Consider the following 22,850-nt stretch of genomic DNA (forward strand, 5'->3'; position numbering starts at 1 on the left):
TGTGTTAAAAATATAGTGTAGACTTTAAGTTATCAGCCATGGGATATTTCATTTAAATTATGAACAAATTCCTATAGAATTGAAAAGACAGGAGATTCTAATAGTTGAGTCTTCCCACCACAAAACCTCTGGGGCCACACAGGAAGATTTTGTCATTCTATTGTTTCTGGATAAAAAGCTAACAAATTGTGAGATCAAATAAGGACATGTGATGGATGAATTTTCTTTTCAGAAAGGTACAATAGAGGTTCTTCTCACTTTAGTGTATCTCGTTACTCAATCACTGTTTTAAGTGAGGACCACCTTTAGAATTTCCCACTACACGTATGACATTGATGAAAATTTTTCGTTCTAAATGCTTTCTTTGTACTTTCTTAATTGCAGCACACCCTGCCCATTTTTAACTTTATTTAATAATTTAGAATTAAAGTGTGTAAAAGTGAGCACTTCTAAGTGGAGATATGACTGGAGATTAAAATTATTCTTTAAAATGTCATGTCCTGCCAAAAAACAAAATTAATAATAATTTAAAAAACAACTACTCAGCATTATCATTGTTACTGTTACACATTTTTTTTAATAGAAAAACATTGGGGACATTATTTGGAACATGTTATTCCTCTCTGTTGTTTCATTTTTGTTTTTTTACCCCCATTGGGTTATTATAAGATTGTTTTTCTATTTTCAACAAATACTAACAGAATGTATCTTTGCTGGGAAACAAAATTGAGTTCAATAGGTATATGTAAAGATCTAAGAAGAAAGAGATCATGTCAGAGATTGGAGTTAACTGTGTACACTTCACTGAGTTTACAAAGCTTTTCAGAAAGTAACATAGGAGTTCTTTATATTATTTTTTCCACTGGAATATTCTCACGGACCCTGTTTATTTGGAAACATTCAGGTGTTGTTCTTCCTGTTAATTGTTGTTTATTTGTTTTCATTTTTAACCGATAACTTCAGCTCAATGAAAAACTATTGACAATTTTAGAGCTCCCTACCTTTTCAGCTCCTAAACTAAAGTTGTTTTATTGACTTGTCAAAGACATTACTATTAGACTAAGTGGTATACAGTGATTGGTGGGGAAGAGGTTTTAAAAATAAGTAAAAATTACACAAAAATGACTAAAGAATTATTTTCAGAATAATGAGAATCTTTTTTTAAATTTTGTAACCCACTCATTCATTATTTCATTATTTCAGCAACAACAATAAAATGTAAGTTCTGTGCAAAATGCAGTACTCTAAACACTGGGGAATAAGTAAGCTGTTGTCCCTTTTCTTTAAAACCTCATAGTATATTGAGGGTAATAGAGATACAAAAAGATAAACCCAACTTAATCTGTAGAGGCAGAAGGAGCTGAGAACTCTCCGCACATTCAGTGAAGCTCAAAAATTGAGTCCTATGAGGGAGGAGGATAGGCATTTAGGGCAGCATTGTCACAGAGTATATTTTGTTTCCAGAACACTGAAATCTTAAGTGGACCTCAGGGGTGTGTATGGGGAGCAATGTCATTTGAAATTGGTGTGGTAAGTTGGAAGATAAGAAATCTTTCCGTGTTCAGGTGTTTTAAACTCTATTCTGCAGCCAGTGAGAAATTATAATTGTGTTTAGGCAGAGACATGACTTGATAAATAGATATACTTAGCAATAATTTGAGGAATTCATCTGTGTTGAGAACTATTCGTGCCTGGGAGACCTGGGAGGTGGTTACCTAAAGAGAGTAGGAATGAAGATATATGGGTAAGTTCAAGAGGTATTTCTAAGATAGCATCTATGTGTGGATTCCTAACAGGTCCTTAATTTATTACCAGTCTTTCATGAATTGCTTAGTGGGGACTCGTGCTGTCCAATAGAACTTTCTGGGGTGGTGGGAATGTTTTCTGTCTGCACTCTCCTACACAGTAGCCATGTGGCTGTTAGTGTTGACATATGACTAGTATGTTATTACTGAGGAATTTTCTAATGTTATCTAATTAATTTTAATTTAAATAGCCTCGTGTGGCTAGTGGGTACAATATAAATAGAGACTACCAAAGCATTCATTTACTTAACACATTTAATGGTAACTGATCCTGTGTATGACACTATATGTAGCACTGTGCTAAGCAGTTGTTTTATCGAAGGTAAAAACAAAAGACATACGTGTCCTCACTGAACTTACACCTTGTAGATGATATATGCATTAAAGAAGAAAACACACATTAATATATATATATAATTGGAAAGTGTGATACATGCTATAATGGAAAAAAATCACAGGGTGCAATGAGGAAACAGAGAGCATTCAATTGGTTTTGGACGGTATCTCTGAGAAAGTGGCTTTTGAACCAGAGGTTGAAAATGATTAGGAAATTGGAGGGCAAAAGTGGCAGGGGTGTGGAAGAGGATTCCAGGCAGAAGGAAAGCACAGGTGAATCTCAGGTGTGGGGCAAAGCATTTAAGGAATTAAAAGAGGTTCACTGTGACTGGAGTAGAATGAGTAAATGGAAAAATAGCACAGTACTGATTGTTTTCTCTTTAAAAACGTACATAAAATTTCATCAGTCTTTAGAAACCTTACCTTTCTTGTTTATAATTAGGACTTACTGATACTGCAGATATTGATTCCACCATATACATGGGAGGCTGCAACAAATTTCTGCCCTGTTAAGTTCTCAATGCATTTTAATTCGCCCCTATACCTATCTCAGAGACTTTGATATTTGCCCTGTAGACAGGGACTCCTATATTCTTAGTAATTGTGATTTCCAGAAGATAAGGAAGAGAGCAAGAAAATGTGCAAAGAGATACACTCTGATATTTGAGACAAGGGACAAACAATTTATGGGCATAGATTTTATATTTGCATATGTTGACCTTGATGTGGCTCTGGGATATGCTACTGTAATGTCTAGTTGAAAAACATGAACCAGAGTCTCAGTAGTGTCTGAACTCATGAATTTGTAAATTACCTGTATATTGGGGGTTCTTGAAGTCAAGGAAGTGTTTGAAATTACCCAGGAAAATTTGTAGTGCCAGATCAAAGAGAAAGGAGAGAATCCTGAGACAATGACATTTAAGATAGGGTAGAGGAAAATGTCTACAAAGGCAATTGAGGAGAAATAGTTTGATAGCTAGTTGGAGAACTGAGCAAAATGTTGTCAGAAGTTAGACAAAAAAGAAAAGTGTTTCCAGAAAAAAAGCAGTTGTCAGTAATGTCACGCTCCAAAAGGAAGTCAGGTAAGATTATGATTAAAAATCTGGTATTAGATTTGGCAGTAAGGATGGTAACTTTTGCCCAAATGGTACTAATATTCAACTTAACATCACACACACACACACACACACACACACACACACACACACACACACACGTCATCCACGCACACTTCCGGAGCCAGATCAACTAACTGCTTAGGTGTGGTGGAGTGTGTGTGTATTGTGGGGGTTAGAGACAGGTTAGTTACCAAAGGCTGCTGAAAAGAGATGGTATTTTATTACTTTTAAAAGTTGAAATTACTATTATTTTGCCCTGATTTTTAGCAATATTTGTACTGAGGATAGATCTTATTTCTGGACATAATCAAAATAATTTGGAGACATATCTAGTGAAAATTGTGTGAACAATTTGAACAGTGACAATTTTGGACAAGCAGTATGCACAGGGAGAGACAATCAATAGTAAAGAAACTGATTTAGAAGTTATTTTCTTAACTCAGTATGCTTACCATTGTACATGGCATAAGACATTTACTGATTAATTATTTTCCAGTAGTGTCGTTACTTTTCAGTCAGACTACTTACTCAGTTTTCTCACATTGAAAATAAGGTGCTTAGCCCAGAATGATTTCTAAAGTTTTGCCACGAACAGCCAGTATTTTCAAGCACTAAATGGTGCACCTTACATCCTGAACTGCTCTCATAGATGGTAAATTACACAGATCTTCTTCATAAGTTAATAAATGCTGATTTTATGAACAGGTGAAACAGCATGAAATAAACCTTCTGAAAAGATTTGTGTCCATTACTTTGCAAGTTACTCCTTTCAGATACTATTATTTATGTCTATGAGATGTTTATTGCCGTGTGTGTGTGTGTGTGTGTGTGTGTGTGTGTGTGTGTCCTTTCAAGAACCACCCTGTCAGTTAATGTGTAGAAATTCCAGTCACTTCACTGAGGCTTGCTTACAACTTTCTGCCTCAAGGCTGTTTTGCATTATTTTTGGATTCTATTCGTTTTTTGGAAGTGCTGTCCATTAGCTTACTTATGCTAGCCCACTCCGGATTCCAGCTGTAGGTTATGCCAGTTCTTTTTTTTTTTTTTTTTCTTTCTTTTTGTTCTGCAGTATTTCCTTTGTCCATGCCAGGAATTTAGTTTGGATGGCCTTTTCACATAACTTGCCTGGGGTGGGGGGGCTAATTAATAACTCTGCTTCAATTCCACTTGCAGTGTCTATTTTGATATATGGTCCTATTTGGACAATTACTGCCTTTGAAGATTTGTGTTTTTGGGCTGATGACACTTTCCGTATTTATTGATCTCCGCCAGGTTGTGGGGTTTTTTGTGCTTACTTTCAGCGTGTCACTTACAACCTAAATGAGAGATTTAGAGCCCACGAGTTACAGATGTGCTTTTGCTCCACTTCCATCTGTTTTCCTGTCAAATTCCTAGGCAAGGGTTTATAGGGTTGGCCTTAGACTTTTTTTTTTTTTAATGTAATGAACTCTGATCCTACCTTAAAAAGACTGCCTAATATGCCTAGATTTACTAACGTTTATCTGTTAAGTCTTAGAAACTGAATTTTTAAGCATTGTATGTTACCTAAGTCCGGCATTTCTAATAATCTTTACAAGTTTTTGTAGTTAGGAAAACATGTTCTCTATTTTGACTCTCCAATGGCAAATCAAAAGCAGTCATCTCTAAACACTAGAGTTCTCTTTAAGACAAAAATATTTTGCCTTCAAATCCTCTACTGAACTTATCGTTTAAAAACCACTGTGTTCAATGCCTGCCATACAAGTTTTTTTCTTTGCTTTTTCTTCTGTCCTTTGCCTGAAATGTTTGAGTTTGTTTCTTCTACTATTGAGGTATTTCAAGATTATTAATAGATGAAATAGAAGGCACATTATTTTCTTTTTTTTGCTTTTATATTTTGCTGGTCAGAAAAACAGTTACATGACACATAGTTATAGCATATTGCAAAAGAAGACACATCGGCTGAAAAGGAAAGTGCAACATAGTTCTCTCATTTGATTCAGCTTCCATCAATTCACTAGCTTCCATCACTAGCTTCCATCACTAGCTTCCATCACTAACTTCCATTAATTTATTTTATGTATTAAAATATCCTCATTTAAGCTCTTCCTCTTCATATAGCAATGTATTTTAATATATATGGAATCCCTTCTAACAAAGCTTTTGATATCTTACTCCAGATTTTCCTTTTCGTTACTCTCACAACATGATAAAATATTTGTTTTCTTTTTTTAAAAATTAAGTTTATTGGGATGACAATAATTAGTAAAATTTCACAGGTTGCAAGTGTAAAACTCTATAATATATCATCTGTATATTACATAGTGTGCTCACCCCCAAGAGTCAGTTCTCCTTCCATCACCATATATTAGACCTCCTTTACCCTCTTCTACCATCTCCCCACCCCCTTTACCCTCTGGTAACCTCTTTAACTGTTGTCTGTGTCTATGAGTTTTTGTTTTTTTTATTTGTTTGTCTTCTTCCTTTGTTGTTTTCAGTTTTATATCCCACATATCAGTGAAGTCATATGGGTCTCGACTTTTTCTGTCTGACTTATTTCGCTCAGCATAATGATCTCAAGATCCATCCATGTTGTCAGAAATGGCACTGTTTCATCTTTTCTTATGGCAGAATAGTATTCCGTTGTGTATATGTACCACATCTTCTTTATCCAATCATCTATTGAAGGACACTTGAGTTGTTTCCATGTCTTTGCCACTGTAAATAAAGCTGCAGTGAACATCGGAGTACATATCTTTATGGATAAATGTTTTCAGCTTTTTTGGGGGTAGATACTCAGGAGAGCGATTGCTGAGTCATATGGTAATTCTACTTGTAATTTTTTGAGGAACTTCCACACTGCCTTCCATAGCAGCTGCACCAATCTGCATTCCCACCAGCGCTGTATGAGGATTACTTTTTCTCCACAGGCTTTCCAACACTTGTCACTATTTGTCTTGTTGATGATAGCCATTCTAACTGGTGTGAGGTGATATTCTAGTTTTGATTTGCATTTCCCTAATAGCTAGTGAAGTTGAGTATTCTTTCATATATCTGTTGGCCGTTCGTATGTCTTCTAGGGAAAAGTTTCTGTTCATGTCCTCTGCCCATTTTTTAATTTTCATTTTATTTTATTTTTTGTATTTTTGTTGTTAAGTTGTATGAAGTCCTTATATATTTTGGATGTTAGCCCCTTATCAGAAGTGTTGTTGCAAATATCTTCTCCCATTTGGTTGGTTGTCTCTTTGTTTTGTTGGTGGTTTCTTATGCTGTGCAGCTTTTCAGTTTGATGTAGTCCCATTCATTTATTTTAGCTTTTACTTCCCTTGACTTTGAGATCAAATTCATAAAATCTTCTTTGAATACAAGGTCCATAAGTTTAGTACCTATGCTTTCTTTATAATAATTTCAAGGTTCTAAATAGGCCATCCTGTGTTTGGATTATCCTTAGTATTATTATTTACTTATATAACGCCATATAGACCATCTGAATGAAGTTTACAAAGATTCTAAAACTCTGTCCATAGAACTCAGTGAAGATTAAGGCCACACAGAGATAAATAGATTGGACAATTACTCTGAAATGTTAATTGCTATGATTATATCTCCAGTATTTCCTGGTACAAATGGGTATTTCGGCGATTTGAAGGCATATCTCAATACAAGACTATTTTAAACCTTCAAGGTACAGCTGTTATTATAAATGACATATCAGATAAAGAATATGAATGATGTATTGAAATATAACGGGCATTACATTGAAACCACAAGAGCATTAAATTGTCCTAGTCTTATTGGTTGAATTTGTAACAAGAATCAACCTTGTGTTTGCCTCACTGTGACAGTTACAGTTAGGGAAGAACATTTCATTTAGATTACTGTAGTATTTTGGTCACACTTCAAAAGAAGGTGGTAGTGTTTAAGTTAAAATATCTGAGGTTAAATGTTATTGGGTAAAACTGTGGAGAGGATGCACAAAAGATTCATAGATTATGAATTTTAAAGTGTTTCAGGGAATTCCATTCTTTTGCCTGCACAAAGATATGGAAAAGCAGCATTAAGCAAAATAACTAAATTTTAAGCAAAGGAGAATTTATGACCTCCAGCATCAAACTGTTTTTTTGTTTTTCTTAAGTGCTTAAGGTATGTTATTCTCAACGGTTATTGATTTGAAAAGCCTGGCGTCCTTCAACTTAAACGTGTCAATATGGGTACAGATTTATGAATGCACATCCATATTTTAATAGAATACAACATGTTCACAAATGTCTTGGAGATTTCATTGATATAAAATCTTCAGGATTTAAGAGCATAGGAACTGATAGTCAATCATTACATTTTCCATGAGCTTCTGTTTCTCAACGCATAGGTGAAATGACAACATTTATAAAGTGCTGAGAGATCCTCAAAGAGAATGGTATATGTAGATAAAATCATGTTTAACAGATGAACCCAGCATAGTGACCCGGAGGTCAAAAGACACACTCAATAAAAGTTCATGTGTGACAGCTTGTAGCTACTCTACATGTCTGTGTAAGATTTATAAGGACTTAAATTTTCTGGGAAAATAGAAGGAAAATGGAATCACCGGTAACCTGGCCGGTGACTGATGTACCCATTAGTAGTTACTATGATTCAGAGATCATAGTTGTGCTTAACATGCAGCCATCACCCAATCTAATGGCTCTGAAACACTATATTTTAAAGCTGCTGAAAGATTTTAAATTATGTTTCATTCCATCTTTAAGTTTTTTTCTGTTTTTATTAATCACATTAAAATGTAAAATACTGCAAAACATATAAAAAGCTACAGAGAATAAGAAAACAGGTACCCTCTGCACTCACCACCCAGACTGAACACGTGTTCGGGCTTGTTTACATTTAATTTCTTTGTTACTTTCATCTGCATCTTTGTGTAGAGGATGTCGAGGCTTTTGGCAAAGAAGCTGTGATAAATAGAGTGGAGACAAATAGGAGTGACTGGTGACTAAAAGCTGCTGATTCTGACATCTCAATAATAAATCTATTGTGTTAGTGAGAGGTTGAGTTCTTTAGACCTTCACAAAAATAAGCAAGGAGGTGACACTTTAGTACAAAAGTGGTTACCTCCCTTTCAGCCCTCTTATGGGCTTAAAGTTCTCAGGGGGGATTGTGTAGATTTGCAAACAAATCCGAGGACTGAGAGCTGGTCAACAAAGTCAGCCAACTGACACTTCCCTCCAGGAGAAATACAACCCCTTGTGAATTGAACTTTGCCATCCAGGTCATGCTTCTGGATGTCTCTAAGAGTTACTATCCAGTCATTAAATGCTTATGATCCATCCCTGAGAGCTATTATCCCAGAAACTATACTCGTTTCCTTGCTGACAGCAGGTGGCTTTCATCTTTGACCTGTATTTTTTTTTTTTATCTTTTTATTCCTTGAGGGGCCAGGGAATGCTGCTAGATGGGTAGGCAAGAACATTTAAAGATTCTTTTGTTCAAAGGATTGCAATTCCCATTTGTCAGTTTAAAAAATATGCAGGTATGGTATAAATCCCTTTTCTGTCCAACGAATTTGGAGTTAGTAGAATAGTTAGAATTTTTTCATGGCTTGTCTTAAATATGGGTGATAATTGCAACTAGAAAGGGGGACAATGTTTAAAAGTGGACATTTCTTGTCACTTTTACCTAATAAAATATTAAAAAGGGAATGCGATTGCTCATTTTTATGATGAAGTAGTGATGTGTACACCTGTTAAAGGAAGGTCGTCTAGCCAGTATTTGATATATCTATTTATTCATTTAGAAAAATAATTTGGGCAACTACTCTGTGCTAGGGGTAAAACAGTAAACCAAATGTATTCCCTGGCATTATATTCATGATAGCTGATATGTTTCTTTACGTATATCAAGTCAACACTTTTTAATATTTATTTCTGACTCTCAAAATATACAATATAGGCAATGAAAATTTAATAAAAATCAAATTATATAATAAAAATACATTGAAATAAAAACGTTTTAGCTAGAGCTCTGCTTAGTACGATTAGGATTCTGCCAGGAAATCACATAAAGGGTAGATATACGAACTTTAAAAGTTATAAATCAAGGGTCATGAGAAAGATAAAGAGATAACTTACCTTGTATTTTTAAATTCATGTAAAAAAATCTCTTTCTTTTTGAGTAATTCCAGATAACACATTTTCTCACTGGAATCCTACACAAAATTTACTATTACATTAAGAGGAAGCATCAATATTTCACCCTTTATATTAACTTTTGGATTTATATTTATTAAATAGCTGAGGATATAAGCGCTACAAATAAAAGTCATATCTAGATAAATCTGCCTTCACATCTGCAGACATCTGAAGTCATCCACTAGCTAACTGACATATTAATTATTTTTATTATTGAGCAATGATACTCAAATAATATAAGCATCATGTACAAAATACAATTTTAAGAGCAATTGTAGACATGTTTGTTTCTAGAAGGTTATTACGTGACATATATTATGAATTCATTTCTGAAAACTCTTAATTCATTTATTTACCAATTATCAAATATTTTAGCAATTCTTTATCGTGTAATAAATAACATACAGATGCTTTGCCTGGTATTAAAGCCTTCCTCGATCTTATCCCAATTTACTTTTATAACATTTTCCTCCATTTCAATGTTTCTCAGTCTTCATCTAAACCGAATTTGTCCTGGTCCTCCATACATGTTCTGAATTCTTCCACCTCTTGTCCTTTTTCACCTAGTTTCCAGCACCTAGAATATTTCCTGAACCAATCTTTGCATGTCTGAACCCATCTATCATTTTAAAGACAGTGTTAAACTCTTCAATGAATCCTTTCCTCAATTTCCTATTACAAAGAAATTTCAGAGGAGATTCAAATTCTTTGGCATATATCCATACTTTTTAAATACTTTTCTAAAGATTTGTATCAATTGTATCTTACGTTTTTAGTCACTCATTATTAAACATGTATTTATCAAATATCTGACAAGCCAGGTGTTAAAGACATATCTGGAGTACATATTGGGTGAAAGGAATGAGAAAGTGCATTTTCTGGTGAGAATTAAAAATTATTACAAAACCTACTAGATGTTATTTTGCTTTTTATTATCACCATGTGTCTGCAATTCTAAACGATAACAGTGCCAAAATACTACTGCCAGAAAAGTATTTTGTTTGTCTAAATTCTAAACAATCGCTGTGGTTACCATTGTGTTTCTGCTATGTGTATGTATACATATATGTATAGTCAGTCTCCAACACACAGGAACTTAGCTACACACATGTCCAAGAGTAAGTTGACAATTATTTGGAATCATTTCAAATTTAAAACTGTGAGACATAGTACAAACTGTGAGGTGTGATATTTTTTAAGTATAAATTTTAGTTCATATCTGAAATATTTTGTTCCATTTGAATGTCTTTAAATTTCAAAATTATTCTTTTTAAACTATGTGTTATACACCTAAAGAACAACTCAAGAAAAATAATAACTTATTCATATAGAGCTATTACTGAAAATAATTCTGTTGTTTAGGAGAGAGAGAGATAGAACGTGATTCACCCGGGGTGTCGGGGTGCATCATTTTCGTTAGTACTAAGGCTGTAAAACTAGCTGTGGTCTCAAGAACCTTCCTTGCCTTCTCATCTCTCCCCCAAATCTAAGAAGTTTCTGAGATTTGCTCTGTTACTATTATTATATCATGTTAAAAATTGGATTTTCATGTTACCCATGTTAATACTAAAATGGAACCCTCTCTCTTTTTCTCCCTTCTCCTCACTCTTTCTTCAAGAATAGTAACTATTTATATGATTTTCTAATCTCCCATTTGAAGTAGTCATTTAGATGTGTTTCTCTAATTTAATTTTCAGAAATAAAAAAAAAAAACCAGGAAGACTGTTCCTAAATATTCAGACTTGAAATTTGACTGGGAACTTTTTGTTAACTTTACAGAACACAGACTGCATGAAATATAAAATTATTTATAGAATTTATATTTAAAGGTAAATAAATACATTAATGGAAATAGTGGCTCCAAAAGTAATTGTTGAAAGTCTAAATTAAGTACATAATATATATACTTAAAACAATCTCTTTTTTATTATAAGCACAGCATATTTAGTTGAGTCAAACAAAAATCATTAATTTATCTATTTTGAGTTAATTTGGTATTATAGAAATATATACTTGAAACATATAATTTTGCTAACCAATGGCACCCCAATAAATTTAATAAACATTTTTTAAAAATCATATTAATTTAGTATTCATAGGGACAGATTAAATTAAAAATAAGAACTATATGTTTTTATGATTTATTTAATAGCATAACCCTGTTGTGTTGGATGACAGAGAAACACTAAAAATTGTTAAAGACAGGTGAGAGGAAATAGTAAAAGTTGACGAAAGCAGGCTTACAATGAATTCTGAATGCAGTTTTTCAATGACTATCAAGTAGAGAAAAAGAGAACTATTACAGTAGTAAATATAAGGAGAGAGAAGAAAATAACAACAACAACAAAAAAGGAAAAACAAGAGATCTCTGCCAGGAGAATCAAGAAATTAAAGGGAAATTCAAACCCAAACTAGGAATACTAAATACCCACAAGAAGCACATTATCTGACCAGGAGACAATAAAGGGAAGGTTGAAAGGGAAGATTTTCAGTATGTTGAAATCTATACAGAAGAAAGAAATCATGACAGGTGCCTCTGAAGAAGATTCCTATGAATAAGATCCTATAAATCTAGAAAATGAGGTGAAAGCTACCCTGACTGTATTGGGAAGAAATAAATCAGGATTAGATGGGATATCAACAGAATATTTCAAGCCACAGAGACGGAACCTGTCAAAATTCTAACAAGACTATGTCAACAAATACGGAAAACAAAACAATGACCTACAGATTAGTAATGTTCAATATACATCCCAATTTTCAAGAAAAGAGATGCCCAGGAGTGCAGTAACTGTAAAACTATTGCTCTCATTTCCTACGCAAGTAAAGTGATGCTCAAGGTGATGCAACAAAGGCGTTTAACGTACACGGATCAAGAAACGCTGGATGTTAAGGCTGGATTCAGAAAAGGAAGAGGCACTGGAGATCTAATTGTGAATGTTTGTTGGATATTGGAGTGCTCCAAAGAATTTCAGAAGAAGGTTAGTTTATAGTTTATAGAATGCAGTAAAGCCTTTGATTACATGGGTCATGAAAAGCTACAGTTTGCTCTGAAAGAAATGGGCGTGCCTCAGTACTTGATTGAACTGACATATAACCTGTACTGTGGACAGGAAGTCCCTGTTGGGACAGAACATTGAGAGACTGAATGGTTTTCTATAGACAAAGGTGTCAGGCAAGGGTACATTTTATCTCCCTATTTGTTTAATCTGTACTCAGAATGTATTATTTGAAAAACTGGGCTATACTCAGGGGAAGAAGTGGATATTGGAAGAAATATCTGTAATTTAAGATACACAGATGATACCATCTTACCAGACAGAAACTAGCAATGATTTGAAACAACTTCTGATGAAAGTGAAAGAAAAAAAATGCCAAAGTGGGATTACATTTAAACATCAAGAGGACAAAATCATGACTCCAGAAGAAATACACGACTTTAACATAGGCAATGGAGACATTTATATTGTTAAAGTTTGCTTACCTCAGTTCAGTCATCAATTCAAATGGAAACTGCAGCCAAGAAATCAAGAGAAGACTGAGACTCGGAAGGTCAGCAATGGAAGAATTAGGGAAGAGCATCAAGAGCAACGATGTGTCATTAGAGACCAAGGCTAAGGCCATCCACACCCTTGTATTTCCAGTTACTATGTATGGATGCAAAGATTGGATGAAGGCTGGTTGGAAAACAAAATGATTCATTTGGAACATGGTGTTGGAGGAGAGCTCTATGAATATCCTGGTCCTCCAGAAAGACAAAAATGTGGGTCCTTAAACAAATTAAGCCTGAAACATCACTGGAGGCAAAAATAACAAAATGGAAGTGTCCTACCTTGGGGACATCATGAGAAGGCAGGGTTCTTTGAAAAAGATAACAATGTTGGAAAAAATACAGGACAGCAGAAAAAGAGGAAGACCAAGTAGGAGATGGATTGAATCCATAAAAGAAGCCATAGGCATGAGTCTACAGGAGCTGAGCAGGGCTGTTGAGGACAGGACGCTGTGGGCATCAGTCATTCACAGGGTCACACAGTATCAGAGCTGACTCAGTATAACATAACCCTGTTTATTCTACTTAGTTGATTTAAATGCTTATATTTTTCTTAATATCTAAAGAACATTTTAATGAAATGTTTCAGAGTAAAATAAAACATGGAAAAACAGGATTGCTTTTATATGTACATTATAAATTATATGTTTATGTTGCCTGGGTGTTTAATTATTAATAGGGCACTAAATTCGGAAAAGACCATTTTTAAGTCTATACCAAGGCATATTTCTAAAGATGAAAATATTGACTTAAATCATATGCATGATATACAAGTCAGTGCTAGCATTTGTTGAAACACAAATTACCTGGCATTATGCTAAGCACTTTACACAAATTTTTCCATTTAGTCATCAAAACAACCATATTTGAAAGCATTAATCATATTTTATAGATAAGGAAACAGAAACTTGGAAAAGTAAAGAGCTTTTTAGAGATCCTGGAGCAAAAATTGGGAAAGATGGGAGTTGGTTCCAAGACTGTCTTAGTTGCTGTAGCCTGACATTCATCTAGTCATTCAGTAGAGCTATGCTACTTACATTGCATTCATTTAACCATGAGAAAAGCATTCAATATCGAGGGACAAAACTGCCTTTTCCCTCACTCGAAAGTACAAAGACTTACACATGTAGACTTGCTGTATTTGTAAACAAGGACATTAGTAAGACACTGTCTATACTAACCACCAGTTTTAGTTGGTGACAGAATCATGATGGTAAATCCCTATCTTTATTTCCTTCCCTCCCCTCCCACCCAGAATGATGTAGGAGGACAACGCAGCCTGATAAACAAATGGACAACTTTTCTGAAGGCCAGATTGATTTGCTCAATTCCCGGAAGTGATGGGGCAGATACTCATTTTGATGAGCTTCGTAAGTCACGTTTTCACTTTTTCTAAAAAAGCCTTACTGCTTAATTAAGTAATTCAGCATTTATTTTATTTTAGCCCCAAATGCCTGATTATACCAGGGGTGCTAAAAAATGTATACATATTTTAAGAGATGTTATCTATGTATTACTTTTTTTTTCCTTTTTTTTATTTATTTTATTTATTTTTTTAAATTTATTGGGGTGACAATTGTTAGTAAAATTACATAGATTTCAGGTGTGCAAGTCTGTATCACATCATCCATAAATCACACTGTGTGTTCACCACCCGGAGTCAGCTCCCCTTCCATCACCATACATTTGATCCCTCTCACCCTCATCCCCCACCCCCCAACCCCCTTACCCTCTGGTAACCACCAAATTATGTTCCCCAGATTAATTTTCAAACCCGTGCCCATCCTGTGGTCACCAACTGCCCTCCAATCCCCTCACCCTCCCCCCCACCACCCACCCCTCCCGCCCATCTAGCAATGAACTAATCAGAAACAGTTTTGGAGACAAAGAGGAAAAACTGAGGGTTGCTATGTATTACTTTTTGAAGCTGAATTGAATTATGTATGTAGCAACGTATGAGGTTCGCTGAAAAGATGGCATTAATCAAATGAATGCCAGCGTCATTCATTGTATTACAATTTTAATACAGTTTTTTCCTTTCTTAAAATGTGTGAACATTTTTTAGCACCTTCTGTATAGACCAGTACAGCTTGCAGGAGTGGTTCTTACTAAATATGCACACACAAAGAACACGGAGGTGCAGTAGGTCAAGTGCCCATGGTTATGAAGCAATTCCTCTTTCTGTAAGTGCCCTCCGACTAAGAGGGAAACAAAACTACAGTGAGAGACAGAAAGATTCTAGCTCTGGGACTGCAATGTCCATCCATTCTCCTTGCAGTCTTTCTCTTTGGAAGGGAACAAGACCTGGGGTTCCTAATTCTGTGGATGCCCTCTGCTGGAAAGCATAGAAGATTAGGTGAATTCAGTCCCCTTTTGTCAATAAAAAGAATACTCAGAGAAGCATTAGACAGCTTCTTTTTCATTTCCCCTTATTACTCCTCTCAAAGCTGATTCTAGAACCAACATTTTCAGTTTCGTATAAAGTTAGTAGCATCATTCGCTTTTACCTTCTTTAACTTGTTTTTTGTTGGAAATATAAAAGTGGTTATATCATTGATGAATTTGTCAGTATTGCATTTTACAGTATTAAAGTATATATTCAATATTGATGGATGATCTCTAATGCTGTGTATAAGCATGCTTACATCTTAAATAATCTTTTAAAATATTATTTACACGTACTTTAGTATCAATACTGCATAATTACACAAGTAATTAACTTGTATAGCTATTTTCATATTGTTACCAAATAGGTAATTGAATTGAACTACTAACATGTTGACACAATACAGAACAAATTTTTTTACACTGGCAGATAAAAATAACCTATGTTTTTAGTTTCTATTCTATGTGAAATTACATATTCCTTATTGGAAATAGTCATGGAGATTATGAAGCAAACCATTCCATGTATAGGTGATTGAAGTAAACACCTAAGAGGTTAAATGTCCAGCTCAATGTCACATAGCTAGTAAGAAAACCAGTCCTCTACCCTTAATTTCTTATGTAGTAATACAATGACTTTCACTGTTAACTTCATTTTATATACTGTTTAGAGTCTCAGAAATATTGTGTTACTAAAGCAAAAGCAAATATATAAACTGAAAAATAAAAATGTAGCGAATCATTATTTTTTTTCCCATTAATAGAAGATATTTACTTACTCCCCACAAGAGATGAAAGAAATCCTGTAGTATATGGAGTCTTTACCACAACTAGGTAAGTTTAAAAAAAAAAAAAAATGTTTGTAATTCTTCCAGGGAATTGTTTTATATATATATATATATACACACACACACACACACACACACACACACACACATATATGTATATATATATGTATATATGATATATATTTCATATATATCATATATATGTGTATATATATATGTTTCATATATATATGTAAATACAGTTATATGTTCTTTGTCCCTTTAGTGTGAAAAAAATAAATTAAAAAAAAATTTTTTCATGTATTGTTTCCTAGAAATCTTTTAATATCAGTACATAAAAAGTTTCTTTATTCTTTTGACACCAGCAAAATTACACTGGTTAACTAAATTTAGTTGACACTGGTTAACAAAATTGTGGTAATTGATATAGGGGATACTATATCAATTACCACAATTTAGTTAACCAATCCCCCATACATAGATATTTCCATTGTTTCCAATCCTTTGCTGGTACACATAATACTTCAGTGACTAACCTTGTACATATGCCACTCCCTGTATCAGCAGACATACCTTTAAGCTAAATTCTCAGATGGATTAGTATGTACAAAGACATATGCATATACTAACCATAATAAATCTATTAAGCTGCATGACCTAGAGGTAGCACTAAATAAATATATGTCTCAGTCTTTGGCTAAGCTGTAATCATGAGATGGGACACTCTTGACTTACAAAATGTCATCAGATGCTATCTTATTTATTCTGCCTCATTACCCTGCACAGACGGGTGTTTGGCTGTTGCTATCACCATATCATCACTATTCTACTAATATAGGCAAAGAAAGTTTGTATACTTGCCATAAAAAGAGGAGCCAATTGGTAGTAGAAATGGGACTAGAATTAAAGGTGTTTTCCTAGTTTTTATCCCTGTATTCTTTTCTTCCTGGTGCATAATACTGTCCTGTAGTTGTCACTGAATCTCTGTGACTTCCTTAAAAGTTTTCCTAGCATTTATGAAACTTTGTCAAGTACTATATGGACTATACTTAATTTTATTTAATATTAATTTTATTTCATTAAGTAACTTACATTTAACAGTGTTCAAAGTGCATCTTTATTCCTGTTACATGTTATTAACTACAATACATTCTTTGAAATACCTTTTACTTTTTCCATAGCTTTGCTATTAATTTTATCCATGTTATATTGATACTAGTATTGGAGGAATTGGCAGTATTGGTATTGGTATTAGAGAAATAGTCTTATTGTCTCTTTTGATTAAATTATTAAAATAATTTTGTAGGCAAATCATAATTCCTTTTCTGTGTCATTACCCTCATTTATGTATACATGATATTTTATGTATAACTCAAATGTACTATTGGCTCAGAATATATCAGAAGACAAAATACTGTTGGTTCATTGTAAGATATAAAATGTGAATATTTAAATGTGAGAATAAAGAAGATACGCTAAGAAGCTGCTGTTTGGGGATCCATGTTTTCTAATTTATGTCTGAACTAAAAAGGTGCAGGAAGAGCAAGTGCCTGTACTTAGTCAAGTTAAGTATCTCAGCCCTAGTTCTCTTGGCATCTTTCCAGTCACAGAACTGCCTTTGAAGTCACTGTGTGTTCTACACACAAGGCATAGATGTGTGCCAGGGAGATGTAGCCCCAAGATAGTTCTTTTTTTCTTCTCCCAAGTTTCTGCCCACCCAGAGTGTGAAGTTACAAAGTCAGGTCTTTGTTCTTGGCGTACTTTATTATCGTATTTTTAATGTTGCCTTGAAGACTGACGTAATGTCGGAATGCATGTCACAGCCTTTGTGCAGCAGAAGATGTAGTTAATCTGCAGTGATAGCAATGTCGTTAAGCCTGCTACACCGTTCCTTTAAACATCATACGCAGAGAAGGTGATTGTAATGGGAACATCACCTCCCATAGCAGAGAGTTTTCTCCCAGCTGTCTGTTTACCATCAGCTCCCAGTATTTTCCATTAATGTCATTCCAAGAATATTAATGATTGACTTACTCCTGCTAGAGAATCCTTAGCTCATTTATGTACTACTGAGATGATATGTCTCTTAGATCATAAAGGGTGATCTTGGTTCTAAGAACAGGAATAATGGAAAGTTTTAGACTCAGAGAAAGTATCTTTTAATTCTCAGAAATAAAACAAAAACAGAACATCTGATCACTATGTTAACAGTTTTCATCATTAGTTTGCAAAAATTTGCAAAATTCCCATAGAGTTTTTCTGCCTCTTAATTATATTTGCTCCAATCCTAAGTAATTAAGAATAATTTTAAGCATTGGATAAGTTACATACATGAACTCAGATTCAAGAAGGAGCAAAAAATATTGTTTCAAAAATTTTAAATTAACAATAATTATATGAAGAAATTAATAGCCAGTATTTATGTATATTCACTCATGTTAAGAAAACAGACACATGAGATTTTCTGGTCAAGATGATGGAGTACATAAACGCTGTGCTTAGCTCCTCTCACGACCATGTCAAACATACAACTAAAGTGCAGAACAACCATCATTGAGAATAGTCTGAAGTCTAACTGAGCAGAAGTCCTACAACTAACGATATATAGAAGAAGCCACGTCAAGACTGTTAGAAGGGGCAGAGATGCAGAACAGGCTGGTCCCACATCCACATGTAGCAGTTAAAAATTACAAGGGATATCTCAGCTGCTGAGGTCTCACCTGAAGAGCAAGAGATCCCAGCCCCACACCACACTCCCCAGCCCAGGGTTCCAGTGCTGGGAAGAGAATTCCCCATAATTTCTGGCTGTGAAAAACAGCAGAGATTGTGGCTGGGTGACACAAAGGGCTGCTGGAGTCCCAAGCATTCCTCTTAAAAGGCCCATGCATGGACTTACTGACGTACTCAATCACTGAGCTCCAGATAGGTCAGCAACTGGAAAGGCACCATGGATATATGGAGAGAAGCTGAATTGTCTGAATTCAGGGCTAGGGGTAGGTTTCTTCCAGACAGAAGTGCTGGCAGAAGGCATTACTCCTTTGTTACGTCCTCCCCACTCCCACAGTGCAGACTGTGATAAGCACCATATCTGAATCTCCATCAACATAGATGACACTGTTTGCCCCACCCTAGTGATTCCCTGACACCCTGTACTACCTTTCAGGCACACCCAAACCACTTCCACTGGCTTTTCCATAAAACGACCTTTCTTGCTTTGAACTTTGCTAAAATATTTCAAAGTTTCACAAACCCCAAATAAGGAGCATCTGGTCTCAGCATGCCCCATACCTCTTGCTAATCAACCCCAAGCCAAGCACTAGTGGCAGCTGGCCTCAATTTGCTGCTTAGCCTCTCCCAGGTGCCTCCAAGAGCAGCACAGGTGGCAGCCATCTGTGGATTGCTTTGTGGCTCATTCCAAGTGGTCCCAGGCAGAGCACAGGCCACAGCTGAACCTGGCCTGCAGTGACACCCCTCCCAGGAGGTTTGGACCAAGCCCAAGCACCACTCTGCTGCCTCCGCAGACAACTTACCCAAAGAGCTGGCTGGGCAGACACCAGAGCCCTGCTAAAGTGAATCCTGCTGCTTAGGGTCAACCCCTGAACAATGGCTCTCTACTATAGTTATGGACAGTCCTTACAACCAATTGGCCTGAGAGTCAATCCTTCCCATTGATGTGCAAACAACCACCAAGGCTCAACTTCAACAGGAGGGAACATACAACCCGTACAAGGGCTACACCTGGAGTACCCTGCTCAGGTGACCAGGGAGACTGTGCCCGTGGGCCCCACAGGACACCTACTACTTAAGACCAATATACTAAGACTGGGAGACATAGCAACCCGATATAATACATAGAAACAAACACAGGGAGGCAGCCAAAATGGGGAAAAAAAAGAAACATGTCCCAAACAAAAGAAAAGAACAAAGCCTCAGAAAAATAACTAAACAAAATGGAGACAAGCATCTACCAGATGCAGAATTCCAAACACTGGTTATAAAGATGCTCAATGATCTCAATGAAAACTTCACTGAAGAGATAAGAAGCATAAAAATGGAGACAGAAAACATTAACAGGCACCATTCAGAAATGAAGAATACAATAATTTAAATAAAGACTACATTAGAGAAAATCAACAGTAGATTAGAGGAAGCAGAAAATTCAACTGGCAATTTAGAAGATGAGGTAGCAGAAAACCCCAATCAGAACAGCAAAAAGAAAAAAAAATTAAAAAAAAGAATGAGGATAGTTTAAGGAGCCTATGGGGGAACATCTAATGTACCATTTACATCATAGGGGTACCAGAAGGAGAGAGAACAAGGAATTGAAAACCTGTTTGAAGATATAATGATGGAAAACTTCTCTAACCTGGTGAAGGAAATAGACATGCAAGCCCAAGAAGCACAGAGTTCCAAACAAGATGAACCTAAGAAGCCCACACCAAGACACATTACAATGAAAATGCCAAAGGTTAAATACAAAGAGAGAATCTTAAAAGCAGCAATAGAAAAGCAGTTTGTTACCTACAAGGGAGCTCCCATAAAACTGTCAGCTGATTTCTGAACAGAAACTTTGCAGGCCAGAAGGGATTGGTGGAAAATATTCAAAGTGATGAAAATCAAGGACCAACAACCAAGATTACCCAAAAACTATTGTGTAGAATAGAAGAACAGATAAAGAGCTTCCCAGGCAAGAAAAAGCTAAAGGAGTTCATCACCACCGGTATTATAAGGAATGCTAGAGGGACTTCTTGAAGAAGAAGGAGAAAGAGATTAAAAGTATGAACAATAAAATGGCAAAAACTACATATCTATCAACAATTACTTTAAATATAAATGGATTAAATGTTCCCATCAAAAGATATAGGACATAGGGTGGTTGAAAGGATAAGAAAGCAAGACCCTTACATATGCTGCCTGCAACAGACTCACTTCAGATTGAAAGATACACCCAAAAATCTTCTCCCATTCCAAAATATATAAGGAACTCATGAAACTCAACAACAAAAACACAAACAATCCAATTGAAAAATGGGCAGAGGACCTGAATAGACATGACTCCAAAGAGGACATAAAAATAGCCAATAGACATATGAAAAAATGTTCAACATCACTAATCATCAGAAAAATGCAAATAAAAAACCACAACGAGATATCACCTCACCCCAGTCAGAATGGCTATCATCAACAAGACAATAACAAGTGTTGGAGAAGCTATGGAGAAAAAGGAACCCTCGTACAGTGTTGGTGGGAATGTAGATTGTTGTAGCTGCTATGGAAGGCGGTGTGGAGGTTCCCCAAAAAATTAAGAGTAGAATTACCATATGACCCAGCACTCCCTCTTGGTATCTACCAAAAAACTCTGAAAACATTTATCCATAAAGATATATGTGCACCGATGTTCATTGCAGCTTTATTTACAGTGGCTAAGACATGGAAACAACCAGTGTCCTTCAATAGATGATTGGATAAAGAAGATGTATATACACACAATGGAATACTATTCTGCCATAAGAAAAGATGAAATAATGCTATTTGCAACAACATGGATGATGTTGCGATTATTATGCTAAGCTTTATAAGTCAGACGGAAATAGTTGAAAACCATATGATTTCACTGATATGTGGTATATAAATCTGAAAACAACAAAACAGCAAAGGAACAAGACAAACAAATGAAGAAACAAAAACTTAGACACAGACACTAGTTTAGTGGTTACCAGAGGGTAAGGGGAGAAGAGGGTGGCAGATGAGGGTAAAAAAGGGATCAAATATATGGTGATGGAAGGAGAACTGACTCTGGATGGTGAACACACAATGTGATTTATAGATGATGTAATGCAGAATTGTACACCTGAAGCTTATGTAACTTTAGTAACAATTGTCACCCCAATAAACTTTAATTAAAACAAAAAATAGAAGAAAGAAAGGTACGCACAGACTGAAAGTAAAGTGATGATAAAAGATATTTCGTGAAAATGGAGCTAAAAACAAAAAATTAGAGTAGCGATTCTTATACCAGACAAAATAGACTTTAAAATAAAGGCTATAGCAAGAGACAAAGGAGGTCCCAGTAATCCCACTTCTGGATTTTTATCTGAAGAACCCAAAAAAGCTACTTTGAAGGATGTGTGCATCCATATGTTCCTTGCAGCATTATTTACGATAACCAACATATGGAAGCAACCTGGGTGTCTATCAATGGATGAATGGATAAAGAGGTGGTACATATATACAAAGGACTATTACTCAGCCATAATAAAGAATGAAATCTTGCCATCTCCATTAACATGGATACACTTAGAGGGTATTATGCTGAATTGAGTAAGTCAGACAGAGAAAGACAAATGCCATATGACTTCACTTATATATGGATTCTAAAGAACAAGATCAATGGACAAAACAGAAATCAACTCATAGATACAGAGAACATTTTGATCGTTGCTAGATGGGAGTGGAATGGAGCTGGGTGAAAAAAAGGGAAGGGATTAAGAAATACAAATTACTTCTTAAGTAGTTACAAATTAGTAGTTGATTACAAATTAGTAGTTACAAATAAGTAGCTGATTAGTAGGGATTAAGTAGTTACAAATTAGTCATGGAGATGTAGAGTACAGCATAAAGAATATGTGTAGTCAATAATATTGTAATAACTATGTGGTGTCAAATGGGTACTAGATTTATCATGGTGATCACTTCATAAGTTATGT

At 35.2% G+C, this 22,850-nt stretch overlaps 1 protein-coding gene across 1 annotated transcript in view; it reads left to right on the plus strand.

The window, feature by feature from the left end:
• The window catches only part of SEMA3D (semaphorin 3D), a 200,307-nt gene that overhangs the window by 140,359 nt on the left and 37,098 nt on the right, over positions 1-22,850 (plus strand). The window contains exons 9-10 of the mRNA XM_033088884.1: positions 14,226-14,340; positions 16,120-16,189. Coding sequence (XP_032944775.1) covers positions 14,226-14,340; positions 16,120-16,189 — 185 coding nt within the window. The remainder of the gene's footprint in view (positions 1-14,225; positions 14,341-16,119; positions 16,190-22,850) is intronic.

The sequence above is a fragment of the Rhinolophus ferrumequinum genome, chromosome 20 (genome assembly GCF_004115265.2).
Source record: "Rhinolophus ferrumequinum isolate MPI-CBG mRhiFer1 chromosome 20, mRhiFer1_v1.p, whole genome shotgun sequence".
In the NCBI taxonomy this organism is placed as follows: domain Eukaryota; kingdom Metazoa; phylum Chordata; class Mammalia; order Chiroptera; family Rhinolophidae; genus Rhinolophus; species Rhinolophus ferrumequinum.